This window comes from Chelonoidis abingdonii, chromosome 21, assembly GCF_003597395.2.
Source record: "Chelonoidis abingdonii isolate Lonesome George chromosome 21, CheloAbing_2.0, whole genome shotgun sequence".
Classification (NCBI taxonomy): domain Eukaryota; kingdom Metazoa; phylum Chordata; order Testudines; family Testudinidae; genus Chelonoidis; species Chelonoidis abingdonii.
Window position 1 is genome coordinate 851,267 of NC_133789.1, and position 18,437 is coordinate 869,703.

Consider the following 18,437-nt stretch of genomic DNA (forward strand, 5'->3'; position numbering starts at 1 on the left):
AAAAATGATTAGGGGGCTGGAGCACATGACTTATGAGGAGAGGCTCAGGGAAGTGGGATTGTTTAGTCTGCAGAAGAGAAGAATGAGGGGGGATCTGATAGCTGCTTTCAACTACCTGAAATGGGGTTCCAAAGAGCATGGAGCTTGGCTGTTCTCAGTGGTAGCAGATGACAGAAGAAGAAGTAATGGTCTCAGGTTGCAGTGGGGGAGGTTTAGGTTGGATATTAGGAAAACCTTTTTCACTAAGAGGGTGGTGAAGCACTGGACTGGGTTACCCAGGGAGGTGGTAGAATCTCCTTCCTTAGAAGTTTTTAAGGTCAGGCTTGACAAAGCCGTGGTTGGGATGATTTAGTTGGGGATTGGTCCTGCTTGGAGCAGGAGGTTGGACTAGATACCTCCTGAGGTCCCTTCCAATCCTGATAGTCTATGATTCTATGAGTCTAAGAGTCTGTGAAGCGCGCGAGCTTGCCTCTCTCACCAACAGAAGCTGGACCAATAAAAGCAATTACTTCCCGCACCTTGTCTCACTGACTGCTAGTGCCTCTATCACTCATTTAATAAATTACAGAGCCGCCCAGAAGGGAGGGCAAGTGGGGCAATTTGGCCTGGGCCCCGCAGGGGTCCCCATGAGAGTTTTTCAGGGCCCTCAGAGCTTCTTTCACTCCGGGTCTTCGGCAGTGAGTCCCGCTTCATCGGTAATTCAGCAGCGGAGGGTGCCCCGCCGCTGGTGTTCGGGGCACTTCAGCGGTGGGTCCCGGAGTGGCCAAATTACTGCTGAAGTGGGGGCCTCCCCACTGCCGAAGACCCCAGGCCCCCTGAATCCTCTGGGCAGCCCTAATAAATTACAGTAATGTTGATGTGCCCAGAGCTACAATAACTCAAACATGGTATGGAGAGGAAATCAAGCAACAGCGCCCTGCTGGCCCATCTGGGCAGCTTCTCTGTCTAGTATTAAATTACATCAGTTTAACTCAAGCACTCAAGAAAATGCATTTTTACACGGCTTATTTTAAAAAATACCCAAACAGCCCCTTTAACGCACCTCATTTGAATGTCGGAGCTGTTTAGTATGCGATAGTAATATATCATGTTAACTTGTGCATGAGGGTGAGTGTGTGTGAGTGCACGTGTGTATTAACATGAGTGTGCCCTTCCCTGGCTCGCTTATAGACACGTAACCCTGGGCCTTGCTGGCAGTTAGGCCCCACACTCACCACTTAAAGACCAGGTTGAGCCAGTCCCCGATCACGGCCACCCAGATCAGCTCGACGCCCACCGCCTCGCAGAGGTGGAACCAGATGGGGAAGAGGATGAAGAAGGTGTTTCTGAGGTCGGCAGCGAAGGAGATGAAGAGGAACCAGCCCTGGGAGCTCTGGTAGTTCTCCTGCAGGTAGTGAGTTATTTGGACTCCAGAGCTGTGTATAAAATCCATTCCTGTCTCCATGGCTGTAGCTCAAGCGGTGGGGAGATGGCCGGGGCTTTGGGACAGAATGCGGCTCCTCACTTTTTGGGCTGGCTGGTTATATACTGCTTAGGATGCAGATTACATTTGCTTTTCAAAGATGTCCTCCCAATTAAGGTATGTTAGCACCAAAGTTCATCAGCAAACATTACTTCACAGGAATGTGATACAATTACCTGCTCCAGGCTTCTGTCTCAGCAATTCACAGTGAGCTGCTCAAATCAATCATTAACCCACTAGCACTGGTAAGAAAAATGAGACTTTCTTTTTTGCAGCTTTTGCTGTTTTTCCAGCTGCTGAAAGGCTCCCAGGAAGGGGACCGAAGGGTCAGGAAAGGGATTGTAACTGTGTTTGATACAGTACTAAATTGGGCGGAGTGCTAAGACGTGCACCCATCTCTCCTGTGGGACGCAAAGGCCCCTGAGTTTCTGCTGAATGGGTTCTGAAAGACGATGACTACTCTCTTTGTTTTCTCAGAAAAATGATTATCATTAGGGTTGGAAGGGTCCTCAGAAGAACATCTAGTCTACCCCCCTCCTTAAAGCAGGACCAATTCCCAATTAAATCCCCAGATGGCCTGCTCAAGGATTGAGCTCACAACGCTGGGTTTAGCAGGCCAGTGCTCAAACCACTGAGCTGTCCCTCCCCCCCCAATAATAATGAACAGGTTTTATTCATTATTATTATTATTATTAGCATTATTTGTATTATCAGAGCACCCAGAGCCTATTTGTGCACCTGGCTCCATTATGCTACACTCTGCATGAACACAGCCCACAGAGATGGTCCCTGCCCCAGGAGGTTACAATTCATACCTTTTATTTTAGCATACGAGTCAGCTGCCTTGCCAAGAAGCAGCAGGGACAAGTCAGAATTTATCCTCAGTTGTTAGACCTCTCACAGAAACCCAGCCATTTACTGAAAATGACTATGGTGACCTTGGCAGGAGGGTGGGATGAGTGGGAAGGGGCAAATACCTCACGCTCTCTGGCACGTTGCAGTGTTCAGAATATTCCTACATGACAATTTTGTACTTTGTAAAATGGCATCAGGAATGTAAGTGTTTGGTAAGATGAGGAGCTGTTATCTTTGGGTTGAGCCAGGTAAAGTGGGCTGTGTTTATACAGAGCGTAGCATAATGGAGGCAGGTGCAGGGTTAGTGATGGTGTCACTATTTAAAAATGGACTTTTGTGACCAATGGCCACAGCATCCTATAAACGCTGGAGCCATTCCCTGCACTGGAGAGTTTACAATCGAAGATAGACAAGGCAAACAAAGTCAAGCTGGAGAACAATTGTTCCTGAAAGGGAGGTTGCAGGAATTGAGGTCACTTGGTGGATAAGAAAAGAGAGTGTGTCCGTGTTCCATACTTCACCCACACATAGTTCTGTCTGTTCGCTGGCAGTGTGTCCAGACCTGCAGCCCTTTGCTAGGCCAGTCCTTGGCTGTCCAATTCGGCTCTGACAGTGCACGGCCAACCTGACATGGACCCTCTCTTGCTATTGCAGCCTTAAGCCGCTCCCGAACAGAGACTGTCCACCATGCCAGACTAGCAAGTGGTGGTATGATGTGGACATGTGTCCACCAGGGCTCATTCAACTCACTTGCTTTTCTGAGACCTAAACAGGATTTGAACCCAGGTCTCCAAAACTGCTTTGACTGTACCACTGAGCCCATTCTCCTCTGGCTACACCGCTGTCCTCATGTGTGCACACACCCCACACACCCTTGTGCTTCCTGAACCACTGCCAAAAGGAGCAATGGGACATTTTTATGATGCTTGAATCAAGAAGAGAGACAAATAGCATGACAGCATGTGTGGAGTAGGAGTGTGGGGCAGGTGGGAGGCTGGGTGTGCACAGTGGAGTGCATGTGGGGGTGGGAAGGATCTCTGCACAGCGGAGGCACTAGAAGGGTTGACCAAGGAGGTAAACAGTGTGAGGTTCTTAAATGGTACAAGGGGGTGAACTCTGTTCAAAAACAGATAAGAATCAATTCTTGGCATCCCATATAGTTCCAGGCCAAAGCACACCATACGGGCTCCCATCTAGCTTCCTGCCATATCATCTACAGGCCATTGTTTTCCATATTCTATCTCCTTCCTCTGCTCAGGAAGGTCAGCTCAAAGCACAAAACAAAGCAATCACGTACGTCCTCTGCGAGTCAGCTACACAGCAGACTGACACATGGCAATGAATGATGTTGATTGTTCCATCCCTATTTGTGTCGTGGCACGAGTGCTCACTGAGCCACGTGGCTCTCCAGACCCTAAAGAGCCAGGAAACCTACAGCAATCACAAACAGTGAACCACATGCAGCAGGTTGCCTTAAACCATACTAACTGCTGTGAGGAAAACTGTTGAACAATCGTGTTGTGACTTTAACCTGACCCTGACACTTCAAAATAACAGTGAACTTCAAAGCAAGTGGCCAGTACAACGCATACACATCTCCAATGTTGGTGTTGATTTAAACTGGCTCATTCAGGAATGCCAGTGAACGCACGGGGACAGCAGACGTGTTCCCCCTCGCCGAGGGATGTGGCCCTGCCCAGAGGCGCCTCCCATAACATCTGGACTCACTTGTTTGTATCGTCCTACTTGTATTATTACAATAAATGAAATAAGCCATAAGCAGTAATGTCCAGACTCCAGGGCAGTATAATCTGACCAAGTGAGCTCCAGCTGATTGAGGCAGGCCAGAAGTGGGCAAATTAGGCCCACGGCCAATCCAGCCCAGGACATTGCCAGCCCTGAGCTCCTGGCTGGTGAGCATAGTCCGGCACTTCGAAGCCAGCTGCTGCATGGGCCACTGCTCTGCGCCACTGCTCTCACATGAGCTTGGGCACGCGTGCTCTGGCTAGTGTCCTGCGATGCGAGCGTCCTGCTGCTGGTAAGGAGGTGGGAGGGGCAGTTGGATAAGGGAGAGGCAGTCCCTGGGGGCAGTCCAGGGATGCGGGGCGTGATGATGCGAGGTCTCTGGGGGGGGGGAGCGGTCAGGGGATGGGACAGGGAGGGTTGGGAGGGGAGTCCCAGGGGGCCCGTCAGGAGTAGGGGGTGTGGATAGGGGTTGGGGCAGTCAGGGGATAGGGAGCAGGGGGGTTGGATAGGAGGCGGGGGTTGTTCAGGTTAAAGATAGACAGGGACTTAAGTGTTGTCCTGGAGTGGGGAGTTTGCCTGAATCAGTGCCCCTATGAACCAGTCCTGATTTGTCCAGCAAAACCTGAAGCAGGGCCCTGGGTAGCTTGAAGCTTACATCTCTCACCAGCAGAACTTGGCCCAATAAAAGAGATTCCCTCCTTCACCTTGTCTCTCTAAAGCCCTTTAAGCACCCCAAGGCAGAGAGATCCAAACAGCTGTCTGTGGTCAGCACCTGGTGCTGGCTTCTCCTCTGGTTTCCAGCTGCTAAAGACCATTCAAGTTACAAACACACGCCCTTTTCCCATGAAAGCAATCGCAGTGGCGGTCAGAGATGTCATGCATGCAACGGGAGGTGGGCGGAAGGGGAGGTTTTCCACAGGACACATGCTGTTAAGATGGGAACGTTTCAGAACCCCTGCCCTGAGAATAAACAAAATACATCTGAAAGGAGAAAGCAAAACACCCAAACTGGCCTGGTATTTTCAGATGCTGCATGCTGGCCTGTCACCTTCAAGCAATAGCTAGAGTCATGCTGCTTGTTTCCGATCAGGAAAGTTCATAAGGAAATAAGCAATCGCTCCAAGTCCAGTGTTCGAACAGAGACAGGGGCCATTACTTAACAAGCCTTTCCAAAGGTGACCTTTACCCAGGATCACAAAGGCCCTGCTGAAGGGCAAAGCTTTCAGTAATTGTATTACAGGCGCACTGAGAGGTCCAGAGCTCCCTGCTGCAAAGTGCCCTGCAGATGCACTGTGCTGCCCCAAAGAAGTTACCCCCTAAATAGACATGGTGGGGAGAAAGAGGGTTAGTATGATTCCATTCCACAAAGGGGAGTCACGGCCCGAAGCAAGCGGTGAAGTGGCGAGCCCATGGGCATATGAGCAGTGTCAGAACTGGGAACTGAAGCCAGACCTCCAAGCCCCAGGCCCATGGCTCAACCACAAGATCATCTTTCTCCTGTTTGCTTTTGGGGAGTGATAGAGGCATGTATGCCCAGTGCTACTCATCCCTTCTCATGACAGCTCCTGCTCCTCCCCCATCAAAATCCCAGCTCCTTTGGGGTTTTCTAAATGAAAGAGAAGGACCCAGGGCTGGCGCTTGCATTTAGGCGGCTTAGGCAATCGCCTAGGGCGCCAGCATTATTAGGGGGAGGCATTTTGCCGGAGGGGGCAGCAGGTGGCTCCGGTGGAGCTGCCGCAGTGGTGCCTGCAGAGGGTTCAGTGGTCCGTGGCTCCGGTGGAGCTGCCGCAGTCCTGCCTGTGGACAGTCGGCTGCTCGCGCAGCTGTGGTGGACTTCCCACGGCACGACTGCAGCAGCTCCACTGGAGCCACGGGAGCAGCCGATCGTCCGCAGGCAGGACTGCGGAGCCGGGGGACCAGCGCGTGGGGCTGCGAAATAGCCGTGTGCCTAGGGCGCTCAAACCCCTAGCGCCGGTCCTGGAAGGACCAAGAGAAGGTAAACGGGCCGTGATAGCTGTGTCTCTGCAGCAAGCTCCAAGCCGCTGCATGCTGTTTGCCATGTTCTGGTAGCAGCAGCAGCAGCGGAGTCCTAAGCGTTCTACTTCCTCTGTCAGGAAGGAGTGCATCCTAAATAGCCCAGGCCAGCAAGTTAGACAGTTTAATGGCATCACATACAATGTACAGGATTAAATTCTCCTGTCTGTAATAGCTCATTCTCTGCAAAAAGCAAGCCTGTCCCGCAAGATGCGTCGGAATCAGAGCAAGGCAGGACCGGGGTGGGCAGGGGATAGCATGTATCCCTCTGGGGCTGAACAGAGGGGGTACCTCACACAGGTTTGGAGCAATAACTGAGTGATGGTGGCTGCGACACAGGGCTTTAGATGGGTGTAAGCAAGGACCGGGGACTCTGAGGACAGTGGGGGAACTCCCTCCCTTGGCAAGAAAATACTGAGACAAGCTGACAAACACAGAAATGCCGCGTTGTGCATAGACACAAAGTCCATTGTCCTGAGGCCAGGGGGCTGCTTTGGTGCGTGGATTTGAGTGTTGAGTGCTTGGGGAGCACTGCATGCCCTGAACCCTATGATGGCAGCCACTGGGGTCAGCCCATTTCACACATGCCACAAAAATACATGAACTGCAGATTAAAGGGCTGAACCTTCCTTTTCTAAATGGGATTTATTTTAAATTGAACCACGTTGAACCAGGACTTTTAACAGTTGAGTTAGTGGCTGGGATGAGCCCAGTTCAGCGCCTTCATCTAGTCAGCAGCAAACCCTGCTTAAAGTCCAGGTCTCAGAGGGGGCAGCCAGGGACATGCCAGAAGGCTGCTGCTGAGATGTGTGACCCCAGATCTCCCATCTCCCCCAGGGGTCTGTCAGAGAATGTGACCCTGGTGATGAAGCACAATAATTCCAGCCCCTCTCCTGGTCCATCCCAGGATTGCTTCCCCTTTGTGTTTTATTGAACTCAGTTACTTAAGGGGCAGGTGCTGGCTATCAGCCCTGGAGACTGACTCTTACCTCTCCAGCATGCACAGCCCAGTGAGCATCCCCTGCCCACTCCCCGCAAAGGAGCCCTGACATGCCCAGATGTGCCCATGTCTGCCCCACACCCAGTCGAGAGGCCCAGCCCCACCCCAAAAGGCAGGCTTGCTGAGCCGGAGAGATCTGAACCCCTGCTGCTGCCAGGAGGTGAGGCTGTTTGACAGCTGAAGTGTCTGTGTCCAGGCACCTGATAACGCTCAGGAGCAGCGTGGGAATATCTTACTTGATCAGAGTGAAACAGCAGTTCCATGGGCCTGGGTAACTGTTACCCACCTTTCCACTGCAGCAGCTGTGCGTCCCCACCTGTCCTGAGCTGTGCTGACCTGGGTTCAGGACCTGGCCTTTTCCCTTCAGGGGAGAACAAAGATGTCTGTCCCAGCTCTGGGCCGTCAATCACACCAGATCCACAATGGACCTTGCAGTGCCAGGGCAGGGGACAGAACCCACCAAGAGTTTGTGCTTTTCCGGGTTCATTTCCAATCAGTCACCTACAGAGAAATGGGGCTGACGCAGCGACTGATTCTGTACAAACCCCTTCCTGAGTCTGCATGGAGGACGGGATACTGTGCTCCTGCCAGCCAGGCCCAGCCTGTGAATGCCTTGTTCCTCTTGCTGGTAGGATGGCAGCGAGCTGGTTTATCCAGTGACCAGTAAAGCCAAGAGCAAGGTGATAACTGGGAGTCGCTGAGTGTGCGATCCCATGGCACTGAGCCTCTGCCCCCTTCCCCCTCCCCCAGACAGTCCTAGGGCAGCTGTGTCTGGCAGCATTTGCGGGGAGGGGGATGGCAACAGGGACATCGTAGGAGGGTCCAGTTATCTTCCTCCGTAGTTTTAAAGTATGTCTGGCAGGGGATAGGTTAGCAGCATCCAGAGTGGGGGCTGGATTCCACCAGGAGCAGGGAAACGTCCCCTGTCACACACACGGGAGAGTCACTCCCCACTCAGCACCCTAACTCCGGGACGACCTGTGGCTAAGGCATACAAAGGACTCATGGCTGGTAAAGAAATACAGCTCTGGCTTTAATAAAATACCCCACTTATATACAGACCCCCCCCACACCACTGTTTCAATGAAGGTAATTGCAGGACACTGGGTACTTAGTGGGACACAGAGGCCAGTGAGTCCCAGGGTGTGGGTACGTGCCAGCCTTTCTGCCATGTGCCCTCGCTCCCCCCCCAAACAGCCTCTGCCCTCCATGGGAGCTGTCTGAAGAATCCTCCAGAGAGCACATGCAGGAGCAAGCGCCCGGTGGCCCAGAGAATGCCAATCTCCTTCTCACCCCGTAAGGCAAGGGGAGGCAGCAAAGCCAAGCTGTGCCCTCAACAGCTTTCCAGTGGCTCCTGCCTGCCGCGCGCTGATTCCCAGGCCCCACTGCCGAGCCTGAGCTGGCTTCTCATGTGCCCTGCACATTGGCGTGGTCTGTAACATAGGCAGCAGCTCTACTGCACGAGCCAGACAGGAGCACCCAGGCCAAGTGAGCAGGAGCTGGGCTGGGCTGGTGTCCGGACAGAGTCACTCTCTGCAGACCTAGCAAGGAGAGTGCGCTGGAAAGAGCTTGTGCTAAGCCAGTACCTGCTGACTCAGTACCCAGTTCAGCACTTGGACCCAGAGACATGGGGGAGCCTCTGCTCCTGGGACATGTCATATGCATAAATACCCAAGTTCCTTCCTTCTATAAAGCTTTCTTATCCTGTTGTCTCAAGACCTGGGCGACGCAGTAGGGGATGAGGCCGGCAGCAGCCACGGGCACAGCCGCGCTCTTGCAGAAGGACAGGACGTAAAACAGCAGCTCCACCTTGGTGGGAGGCTTGAAGGAGTCGAAGAGGTGCAGGAAGAGGAGCGAGACCGCGATGCAGCTCAGGCGGAAGGGCAGCTGCTGGCCCATTTTCCCTTTGCAGCTCTCCAGGTACATCTGGGAGTTGAGGGCCAGCCCCAGCCCAAACAGGATGCCCAGGTTCCTGAGGAGGCCGGCGAAGGGGGTGGTGTCAATGTGGATCCACTCCGGCCGGTCACACCACCTCTTAGCTTTCTCCAGGGTCCACAGCAGGTCAACACCGAGAGCCTTCAGCAGCAGGTAGAACCCCAGGGCGAAGCTGAACAGGAAGAGGGTGGTGCCCAGATACCTCCGGAGACTGATGTTGTAGATGGAGGGGATGTGCCGGAAAGCTTCAGCCACTGCCATGCCTGCAGGGAACAGAGCGTGAGAGGAGAAACAACCCATCAGAGAGAGGAAACTAGTGTGTAGAGATGAAGCCGCAGAGGCAGCCACGGGGGTCCCAAGACAATCAGGGGCTGGAAAGCTGTGGTGGAGCATCACTCCTGAGAGCAGCTGCCCCAAGGGTCTTCACAGCATCATCACAGAGCCAACTAATGAGTCTCTGCAATGACACCTCCCTGGGAATGATTCAGGTGGCAGTGCCCACCGTGGGCACAGAGAGGCAATCTTAACTCCCCATCCCTCCCTAGGCTAAGATCCCCTCCTCCTAGTGCCAAGCCCTCTGTGCCCATACCTCCAGACAAGGCTTGCTGGCAGTAAAACCGGCCAGTGATTGGAACAAGTTAGCTAATGTTCTGTCTGGCCCACCTGGGTTACTGGGGAATGCAAAGGCAAGTGCCAGGGCACGCTCTCTGGGATTACTAATGCAATCATAGAATCATAGACTTTAAGGTGAGAAGGGACCGTTATGATTGTCTACTCTGACCTCCTGCACAAGGCAGGCCACAGAATCTCACCCACCCACTCCTGTAACAAACCCCTAACTTATGTCTGAGTTACTGAAGTCCTCAAATCGTGATTTAAAGACTTCAAGGTGCAGAGAATCCTCCAGCAAGTGACCCATGCCCCACGCTGCAGAGTGGTAGTGCAGCCTAGCCACAGCTTACATCTCAAGGTCTGTCCTGTGATATTTCTCTTGATGCAATGCACTGCCCAGAACACAGGATATAGAACTGGAGAATGTTCAGAGACGGGTCACGAGAATGAGGAGAGGCTTAGAAAACAGGCCGGACGGAGAGAGACTCAGGGAGCTTGATCTATCTACAGTCGTTTGAAAGAGCAGGTCTAGGGGTGACTTGAGCACAGTCTACAGGTATCTACACGGGGAACAAATACTTGAGAATAGGCTCCGTTCAACAGACAGAGGCCTAACACGATCCAATGGCTGGAAGTTGAAGTGAGACACATGCAGACAGGAAATAAGGTGTACGTTTCTAACGGTGGCAGTAATTAACCACGGGAACAATTTACCCAGGGGCATGGTAGATTCTCCCTCACTGGCAATGTTTAAATCTAGATTGGATTTTTTAGAGACCAGCTCTGGTTCAAATGGAAGGATTGTGGGGCAGTCCCATGCCCCGTGATACACAGGGGATCAGACTAGGTGAGCACAACCTTCCCTTCTGGCCTTGGCATCTAGGACAGCTGGTGGGTGGCCCCTGCGCCTATTGCTCAGAGTGACAGTAACAGTGCGGCTTGTACAGGGAGAGGCGAAGGCGCACGCGATCACTGACCTGAGATGACCCCTGCGATCACTTGGTGAGGAAAATGGGCAGCGATGAAGACTCGAGATAAACAGACACAGACCTGGACAGCCCAGAATCCTGCCCACAGTGCTGTCCGCAAGAACCTGCCGCAGGGAGACATTCTGGTTAGACGCAAAGGTCAGCGAAGCGCAGCTCTGCGCAAGGCCATACCGAGGCTTTCCTCGGGGGAGCAGGGAGGCTCAGAACTCAGACGTCTCTCCCTGCTGGTAGTGGCTGAAGTTCCAGCAGGTGGAGAAGGGAGGGTCACATTATAAAGCCCTGAATGCCAGTCACAGAATGGAAAGCGGCATTAAACAGCCCCTGTGGGGTGGGTAGAGGTTCAGAACCAGGGATTTGCCCTCTGCCATGATCCAGGGAAAGCTTAAACATCCAGGAGGGGCCCAAAATCACTTGGAGCTGGCTCTGCCCCCACTGACAGCAACTGCAACACTCCCATTGACTTCAGTGGGGCAGAGCTCCTCTGATCACCCCACTCCCCTAAACCCGTTGTGGCCTCATCCAAAGACTCCCATCAACTTCAGTTGACTTTGGAGCAGGTTTTAGTCCAGACCCTTCAGTTCCTTCCCAGCCACTGCAGCAGGTGCTCAGTCTCAGGGAGGCATGAGATGTGATTCTCTTTATCTAGGCATTAGTTGGCTTAGCTGCCAGTGGGATTCATGCTCATGCAGTTATTCAACCCCTTCTAAAACCCTGTGTCTGTGTGTACGTTGGGGTATATGAGCCTGTAGCGGTGCCGGCCTCCTGCAGCAGTGAATTCCACAGCTCCACTGCACACTGTGTGAAGACTCATGTCCTTTGGTTCAAAATGCACATCCCTCCGGCCTCAGGGCACCCCACTGACCCTGCAGATGCAGGCGCACAACAGTCTTAATGCTGCTTACTGGTCTTTAATCGTCGGCTGCTTCTTCCCCAGAGCAATGGACAGAATGGCTGTCACCATCACATAGTAAACTCCAGCAGAGCCCATCGCATGGCCGGAGGGACTCCCTGGGGGAGAGAAAACACCCACGTTACACCTTGCCCTAGTCTCTAACAGCAACCTCCTACCCGGTGCCTAGAGCACTGGGATCACCCAGACAAAAGGCCAAGAGGCTGCATCAACTCAGTCTGGCACAGCTGGCTGTGCAGGGCACTAGGCTGTTGACAGGGAGGGGAAGGCCCAGAGAGAATCCCCCATGCGAGGCACTGGAGGGGGGTGTTCTTACCAGAACCAGGGGCGTGTAAGAGGGAAAATGAAGTTGCTCCGCAAGGGGAGGGACCCCGCAGCCACCCACAAGCCCAGCTTCCCACAGACACCTGGCATTAGGAAGCCCTAATGATGATACTGCCAGCATACTTGGCACTTGTGCAGACACAGCCTCCCTCTATGTATCAACCTGCACACTAGACCCCTGCAGAGACCAGCCCCAGCGCTCCACAGTCATAGGCCCTGTCTTCACGACATGCTCAAGCCCGTTTCTTCCCATTTCACGGTGCATGTTCACACATCCACACCCCGCTATCGGCACCGCCCAGCGAGGCAGCCACCCCGCTCTGAGCTAGCAGGCAGCCCACCCAGTCCCCAGTATCCACCGCTGCCCAAGGCTACAGAAAGAGCAGTGGTAGAGGTGGCATTAGGCAGCAAGGATCCTATGCTTGACTACCCGGCTTTCTGCTGTAGCCACAGATCACTCCCTAGGGAGATGCAGCTCAGCAGGCAGAGGGAACTGATCATCACATGGCGCTGGAGAGACAAGGCAGGGGAGGTAACGGCCTTTATTGGACAACTGCTGTCGAGCTACACAGAGCTCTTCTTCGGACGTCAGCTTCAGAAGGGCTCTGAATAGCTTGAGACCTCGTCTCTCGCCAACAGACGCTGGTGCAATAAAAGGTATTACACCCCCCCACACACCTTGTCTCTCTACTATCCTGGGACAGACATGGCTACAACACTGCGTACACAGCACTGGAACAGTCCATCCAGTAGAGAGCAGTAGTGAACGTGTGTACAATATACACAGGATGCCTCTGATCTCGGCCTGAACCTGCACCATGCTGGATTCCTACTGAGCTTTGCAACAAACTTCTAATTCCAGCATAGGTCAAGGGTCCCTCTGCGAACAAAGTCTGCACAGGTACTGGGCCAGCCCACTCTTTTTCTGGAAGGAAAGGCTGCCTATCTCCTGGGCCGGGCAGACAGCCCTCTGTCATCCAGGGGAAGGTATCTGTTCTTAATCTCAGTAGCTATAGGGTCAGCCCAAAGGTTTCTTCTACAGAGCCGAAGTTTAGTCTAAGGCAGGTTTTGCATACGCTGGCCTGTTTCACTCCAGCAGCAAGGCAAGACTGGCCTGCTCCTAACTGCTGGCAGGACAAAATCTGCCCTTCTAAAGTCTCCCTTTCCCCAGTGAACAGGTCAGGAAATGTTTAAGGACAGCGGCTGCGTTGGATGCAGCTCAAGCTTGTGCTAAATCACTCTGCCCCTGGGCTCCAGGGCTCCATATTTCCTTTCTTTGAAGGACTGTTCAAGGGCTTGTCTACACTGTGACACCCAGGGAAATTCATCCAGATTAACTAAACAGGTGAGTTTAAAATGAATTAGTTACACTGCATTAAGCCCCTGTGTGGACACTCTCATTCAGAATGAAAAGTTGCCTGCGTTCAATTTAATTTAACTAATTTTGGAAGTCAATTAAGCTTAAACTCTCATTCAGAATTAGTTTACCTTAATTCAGTTTATGTTAATTTAATTCCAAAATTAACTAAATGTAACTGAATTAAGACAATTTAATTCTGAATAAGAGTGTCCACCCAGGTTAACTAATTCAAGTGCTTTGGAGGACAGGATTAGAATGCAAAATGACCTTGAGAAACTGGAGAATTGGTCTGAAGTCAATGAGGTGAAATTCAATAAAGACATGTATGAAGTACTGAGTTTGGGAAGGAAAAGACAAATGCAAAATGGGGAATAACCCTACTGCGGAAAAAGATCTGGGGGTCAGAGTGGCTCACAAACCAAATGTGAGTCAGCAATGTGATGCTGTTGTGAAAAAGGCAAATGTAATTCTTGGACGTGTTAACAGGAGTGTTGTATGCATAAGATGACCACGCATCCCATTTTAACTGGGACAGTTCCTTTTTAAAGCCCCATCCGGGCCATCCTGACTTTTTTGGGACTTGATCAATTGGCAAGAGCCAACAGGACAAATGCCCAATTTTGTCAAAAAAGGAAGGTGTGGTATAGCAGAACATTGGGGCAGGGGGAAGAGTGTGAGCGGAGATGCCAGCTCTGCACAGGGGAGAGGCAGGGCTCCGGTGCGGGAACCAGCACAGTTCCAGCGACCAACAACAGTCTCACAGGGGGGCAGGGCAGGAGGCTCAGGCCAGCCCCACACAGTGTTCCATTTTCCCTTTGGGAAATGTGGTCACCTTACGTATGTACAACACAGGAGGTAATTGTCCTGCTTTACTTGGCACCAGGAGTTCTCAGCAGAAGCACTGAGTCCAATTCTGGGCACCACACTTCAAGAAAGATGTGAACAAACTGGAGAGACCCCAGAGCAGAGAAACAAAAATGATCAGAGGTTTAGAAAAAGAACTAGAGAAGTTCCTGGAGGACAGATCGATCAATGGCTATTAGCCAGGCTGGGCAGGGATGGTGTCCCTGGCCCCTGTTTGCCAGAAGCTGGGAATGGGCGACAGGGGATGGATCACTCGATGATTCCCTGATCAGTTCATTCCCTCCGGGGCACCTAGCACTGGCCACTGTTGGAAGACAGGATACTGGGCTAGATGGACCTTTGGTCTGACCCAGAGTGGCCATTCTTATGTTCTAGAAGACCTGATCTATGAGGAAAGGTTGAAAGAACTGGGCATGTTTAGTGTAGAGAAGAAAAGGCTGAGGGGGAACCAGAAAACAGTCTTCACGTATGTAACAGGACGTAGGCAGAGGACAGTAGTTCTCCGTGTCCCTCGTGGGTGGCACAAGACGTAGGTGGCTTAGTTTGCAGCAAGGGAGATTTAGGGTGGACATTAGAAAAACATGTCTAACCGGGATGGTTAAGCAGTGGAGCAAGTTAGGACATCCCCTCCCCTTCTTCCCAGCTGGTCCCTCAGTGCTGATAAATGCCCACCACCTGCCCTGCTGCTGCACCTCCCCTCCTTGTGTATAATGTGAAGCATGATTCTGCCAAATTACTCCTCTCTCTAGACGTGTCTCACCTGGGCCGGTCTCACAGGTGAGGGGGAACTGCTGGATCGCAGGTCCGGAAGTGTTGCCATAGTAACCAGTCTCCCGGACCCACCAGTAGGGTCTCTGCCCAAAGAGGATCCTGAAATACAAGAATAAAAGTGGCTCTAGTTGCCTTGGGCGCAAGAGCAGGAAAGCAAGGACACAGCTTGTTAGCTCTGGCCCAGCTTGGGGCAGGGGCTGCAAGAATCGGGGATCCCCAGTTCCAAGCCAGTTGTCTGTAGGCTTCAGTCTGAGCTTGGGGCACCCAGCTGGCTTCCACTCTGTGCGTACAGGCACCTGCACATGCTGCACGTCACCCAGGAGCCAATTCCCGCCTTTCCTTGATGGTGCAGCAGGGCACAGGAGACGTTCAATCTACTGAGAATGGGCTGCTTCTTCCCGGGTGTGAACCAGAGCTACATCATGTGCCCTCATGCTGGCCTACCCATCATCCCCCCAGCCCACCACATGCCCTCCTTGTCTCCAGAGACAACTCCATCACCACACCCAATCTCACCCCTCCCCTGACGGGTCAGAGCCCCATGGTAACAGCAAGTCTGGAGAAGAGCAATCGCCATAAATGCACCACCCAGGACCGGATGGGACCAGTTCCCATGCTCACTCACACTCCGGGATCATGCCCCATGCATTCTCCCTGGCGCTTTCTGTCATGAGCTTATACAAAGATTCCTGCGGCTTTAAAAAGGATTAAGATTTTAGATGGGACTCTACACCCATCAACCTCAAAGGATTTTGTGTATTACAGAGGGGGAAACTGAGGCTACCTTGCCCATATCACAGAGTAGGTCAGCGGCATCTCCGTGTCCCGAGTAAGCCCCGTAGCCCCTGCACCACACAGCCTCTCACCGGAAAATAAAAGCAGTTAAACATAAGCCCCTAAATCTGGGTGCTGCAGAGCTGGAGGAACTTGTCTTTGGAAAGCTCCAGCTTAAAGCCACCCTGAACCCACTTGGTAGGGGCCTACTTCACAGCCAAACAACCCTCTGAAAGCAGGGCGTGCACAGGGCAAGCAGCAAGAACAGGTCCAGCATGGGCTACTCACCACTTAAATACCAGGTTGAGCCAGTCCCCGATCACGGCAACCCAGATCAGCTTGACACCCACTGCCTCGCTGAGGTGGAACCAGATGGGGAAGAGGATGAAGAAGGTGTTTCTGAGGTCGGCAGCGAAGGAGATGAAGAGGAACCAGTCCTGGGAGCTCTGGTAGTTCTCCTGCAGGTATCGAGTTGCCTGGATCCCCATGTCATGCAGGACGTTCATGCCGGCCTCCATTCTCCTTGTCTATCAACACTTCAGTATCAGCCGAGAGTGCTGAGTGATTTCGGTCTCTGATGAGACTGCTCTGCTCTGGGACTGCTCACTGGCTGGCTTTATACCTTGACAGGCTCTTGTTTGCAGCCTGTAAGTTGCTGGCTCCCACACTGATCTTTGGACTCAAAACACTTTTGTCAAAACCCCCATTGATCAAAGGTGCATCGGGGGGGGGGGCGGTGTTTGCTACAAACATGTTTAGAGCAATTTACGTAAAAGAGAAAAAGAGGCTGACAAAACAGCATGCTGTTTGCCATACACTGACCGGAGGGCACCGTTAACCCTTTGCAGCACCATGCTACTGGCTACGGTACAAAAATAGCCTAGGAAAAATCACTCGGGTTTGTGTTTTAAACTGAACGCAGCCTGTGCTGTGCATAATTCACACTGCCTCCTGACTGTTGCTTACAAACCACAATAATACTGTTCATTTTTTTAATTACAAGTGTCGAGAACACTATTTGAACAGAGCCTGAAGAACTGATAGTAATGCGAGTGGCACGAAGCACAGTGCGCTGAGGCCTGAGTCAAGGCTACGTTGTCCCAGAGATCCAGTGGGTTACTGGAGTGTAGTGGAGTCAAGCAGGCCCTTTGTTGGGCTCTGCATTTTGGAGAGAGGTGTCACCATAGTGTGGGCTTGATTCTCACCCGGGATTTGTGGGAACAGGATGAAAGCCGAGAGCTGGGTAGGGATGGATGGGCACCTTTACGGCATTTGTACTACCCTGTAATTTAACTGGGAACCGGACAAGACTCTGCTTAGTCAGCCAGGATCCCCCCTAACTCCAGAAGGACCTGCCAATGGCTCTAGATAGTCAGGCTTCCCCAGCGCTTGGGCTGCGACCATGCTTTTCTAGAGGCACTTTGCTGGGCTTTGTGTGGCCTCAAAGGAACTTCGGCATCTAGATACCCTCTAGATACCCAAACACTCTTGTCTCTGTAACTCCCTTGCTGCCCTGGCACAGCACACAACGGAGGAGGACGACGACACAGGGCTGCACTCCCACAGGATGGTGAGCATGGCGCAAGGCCCGATCCAGCTCCCACTGCAGGCAGTGGTAAAACTCCCATGAACAGCAGTGGAGTTGCACTTGCTGACACCAGCTCTGAATCTGGCCTCACTCTCTACCTTGCTACATTAAGAGCTGTACTTCCCAGGGTACAAGAGATGCCCAGAGAAACCACCAATTTGATTCTACTCCTAATCACAAATCCCAGGCCGCCAGCTCTGCAGCTGCCCTGGGCCACTGCTGCTCTGCCCTGGGCCCTGGCATCCTGCAAAAGCGCCCGGGCTGCCCCATTTGATGCAGCGCCAAAGAATATGAGACATGCAGCCCTTGAAATGGGTTTCAGGCAAAGGTGGAACCTGTTTATACTGGAATATAAAACCGTGAGGGATCATTGGGATCCGAAGAAAAGGAAATATACTCAATTCTTGACACCTTTGTCCCTAAGTTTGGCCTCTCCTCCCCTGCAGCCATGCTGCCCCCGTGCTGTCGAGGAAGGGCAGCCCTGCTCCGACAGCATTATCAGCACCTCTCCTGATAAGCATGAATTATGGATTTGGTATCTGCCTGGCGTGCCAGCCGCCTGGAACGACATGCCATTAGCATGCGGAGGACTCAACCACATGAATTCGCTTTCACGTGCTGAACAAGAAGAGCCTGCTTTTCTATCTGATGACGTGGGTCCCTTCTGACTCTCATGAGCAGAAATCAGAACCTGTGCCAACGCCGGGGCAGCTTGTGCACTTGCAGAGATTCCGGGCTTTTAACGGCAGTGTGGGACAGGGAGGGGTGGACGAGGCTGCACACAGATGATCATGCGTGGCTCACACAGGCTGTGGGGCAGGATCCTCTCTTTAGCGGGAAGGCGGGGCGGGGGATGGCTGGGCCCCTGGTTCTAGCACAGCAGCCATTACGGAGGGGCAGAGGCACAGGCAGGAGCCGAGCGATGTAGAGCCTTGAAGATAAGGGCCCGACCTGATGCACAGAGCAATGGGGAGCTGATGGCCCTTCAAAAGGGGAGTGCTGGGTCAGAGCCAGGAGGGAGGGAAACCATTTCAACAGCAGCGTTTCAGCCAGTGAGGGGTGGGGGGTATGAAGAACAGTGCAACTCAAGGCAGGAGATGATTGGGGAGCTGAGTTGCAGTTTACATGCGTGAGTCCCCCAGAGCCCAGGTGTTACTGCAGCACAGAGAGCAACAGGGCTAATGTTAGGGTGGGTCTGGCCCCGGGGGGGGGG

The 18,437-nt window shown here is 52.7% G+C and overlaps 2 protein-coding genes across 4 annotated transcripts in view; both read right to left on the reverse strand.

The window, feature by feature from the left end:
- LOC116820381 (glucose-6-phosphatase catalytic subunit 1-like) overlaps positions 1-1,444 on the reverse strand; it is a 7,368-nt gene extending 5,924 nt beyond the window's left edge. Inside the window, exon 1 of the mRNA XM_032772801.1 lies at positions 1,215-1,444. Within this exon, the coding sequence (XP_032628692.1) occupies positions 1,215-1,444 (230 nt within the window). The remainder of the gene's footprint in view (positions 1-1,214) is intronic.
- A 6,951-nt stretch (positions 1,445-8,395) lies between these two features.
- Positions 8,396-16,266, reverse strand: LOC116820382 (glucose-6-phosphatase catalytic subunit 1-like). 3 transcript variants are annotated; one of them, XM_032772804.2, is made up of 5 exons: positions 15,925-16,266; positions 14,852-14,961; positions 11,557-11,641; positions 10,622-10,755; positions 8,396-9,295 (listed from the first exon to the last, which is right to left on the reverse strand). In XM_032772804.2, exons 1-5 carry the CDS (start codon positions 16,152-16,154, stop codon positions 8,784-8,786), a joined length of 1,071 nt encoding a protein of 356 aa, XP_032628695.1. In that variant the 5' UTR covers positions 16,155-16,266; the 3' UTR covers positions 8,396-8,783. The 3 variants fall into 3 exon arrangements, with proteins under 3 accessions (XP_032628695.1, XP_032628694.1, XP_032628693.1); XM_032772803.2 differs by having other exon boundaries at positions 11,554-11,641; XM_032772802.2 differs by having other exon boundaries at positions 10,622-10,737; positions 11,536-11,641.
- Positions 16,267-18,437: the final 2,171 nt, after the last annotated feature.

Coding starts and splice junctions, on each gene's coding strand:
- LOC116820382 (XM_032772803.2), bottom strand. CDS start 16,154: ATGGAGGCCGGCATGAACGTCCTGCATGACATGGGGATCCAGGCAACT. Junction 14,962..15,924: donor CTCAACCTGGTATTTAAGTG/GTGAGTAGCCCA, acceptor CTTGTATTTCAG/GATCCTCTTTGGGCAGAGAC. Junction 10,756..11,553: donor ATTGCTCTGGGGAAGAAGCA/GCCGACGATTAA, acceptor GCGTCTAACCAG/AATGTCTCCCTGCGGCAGGT.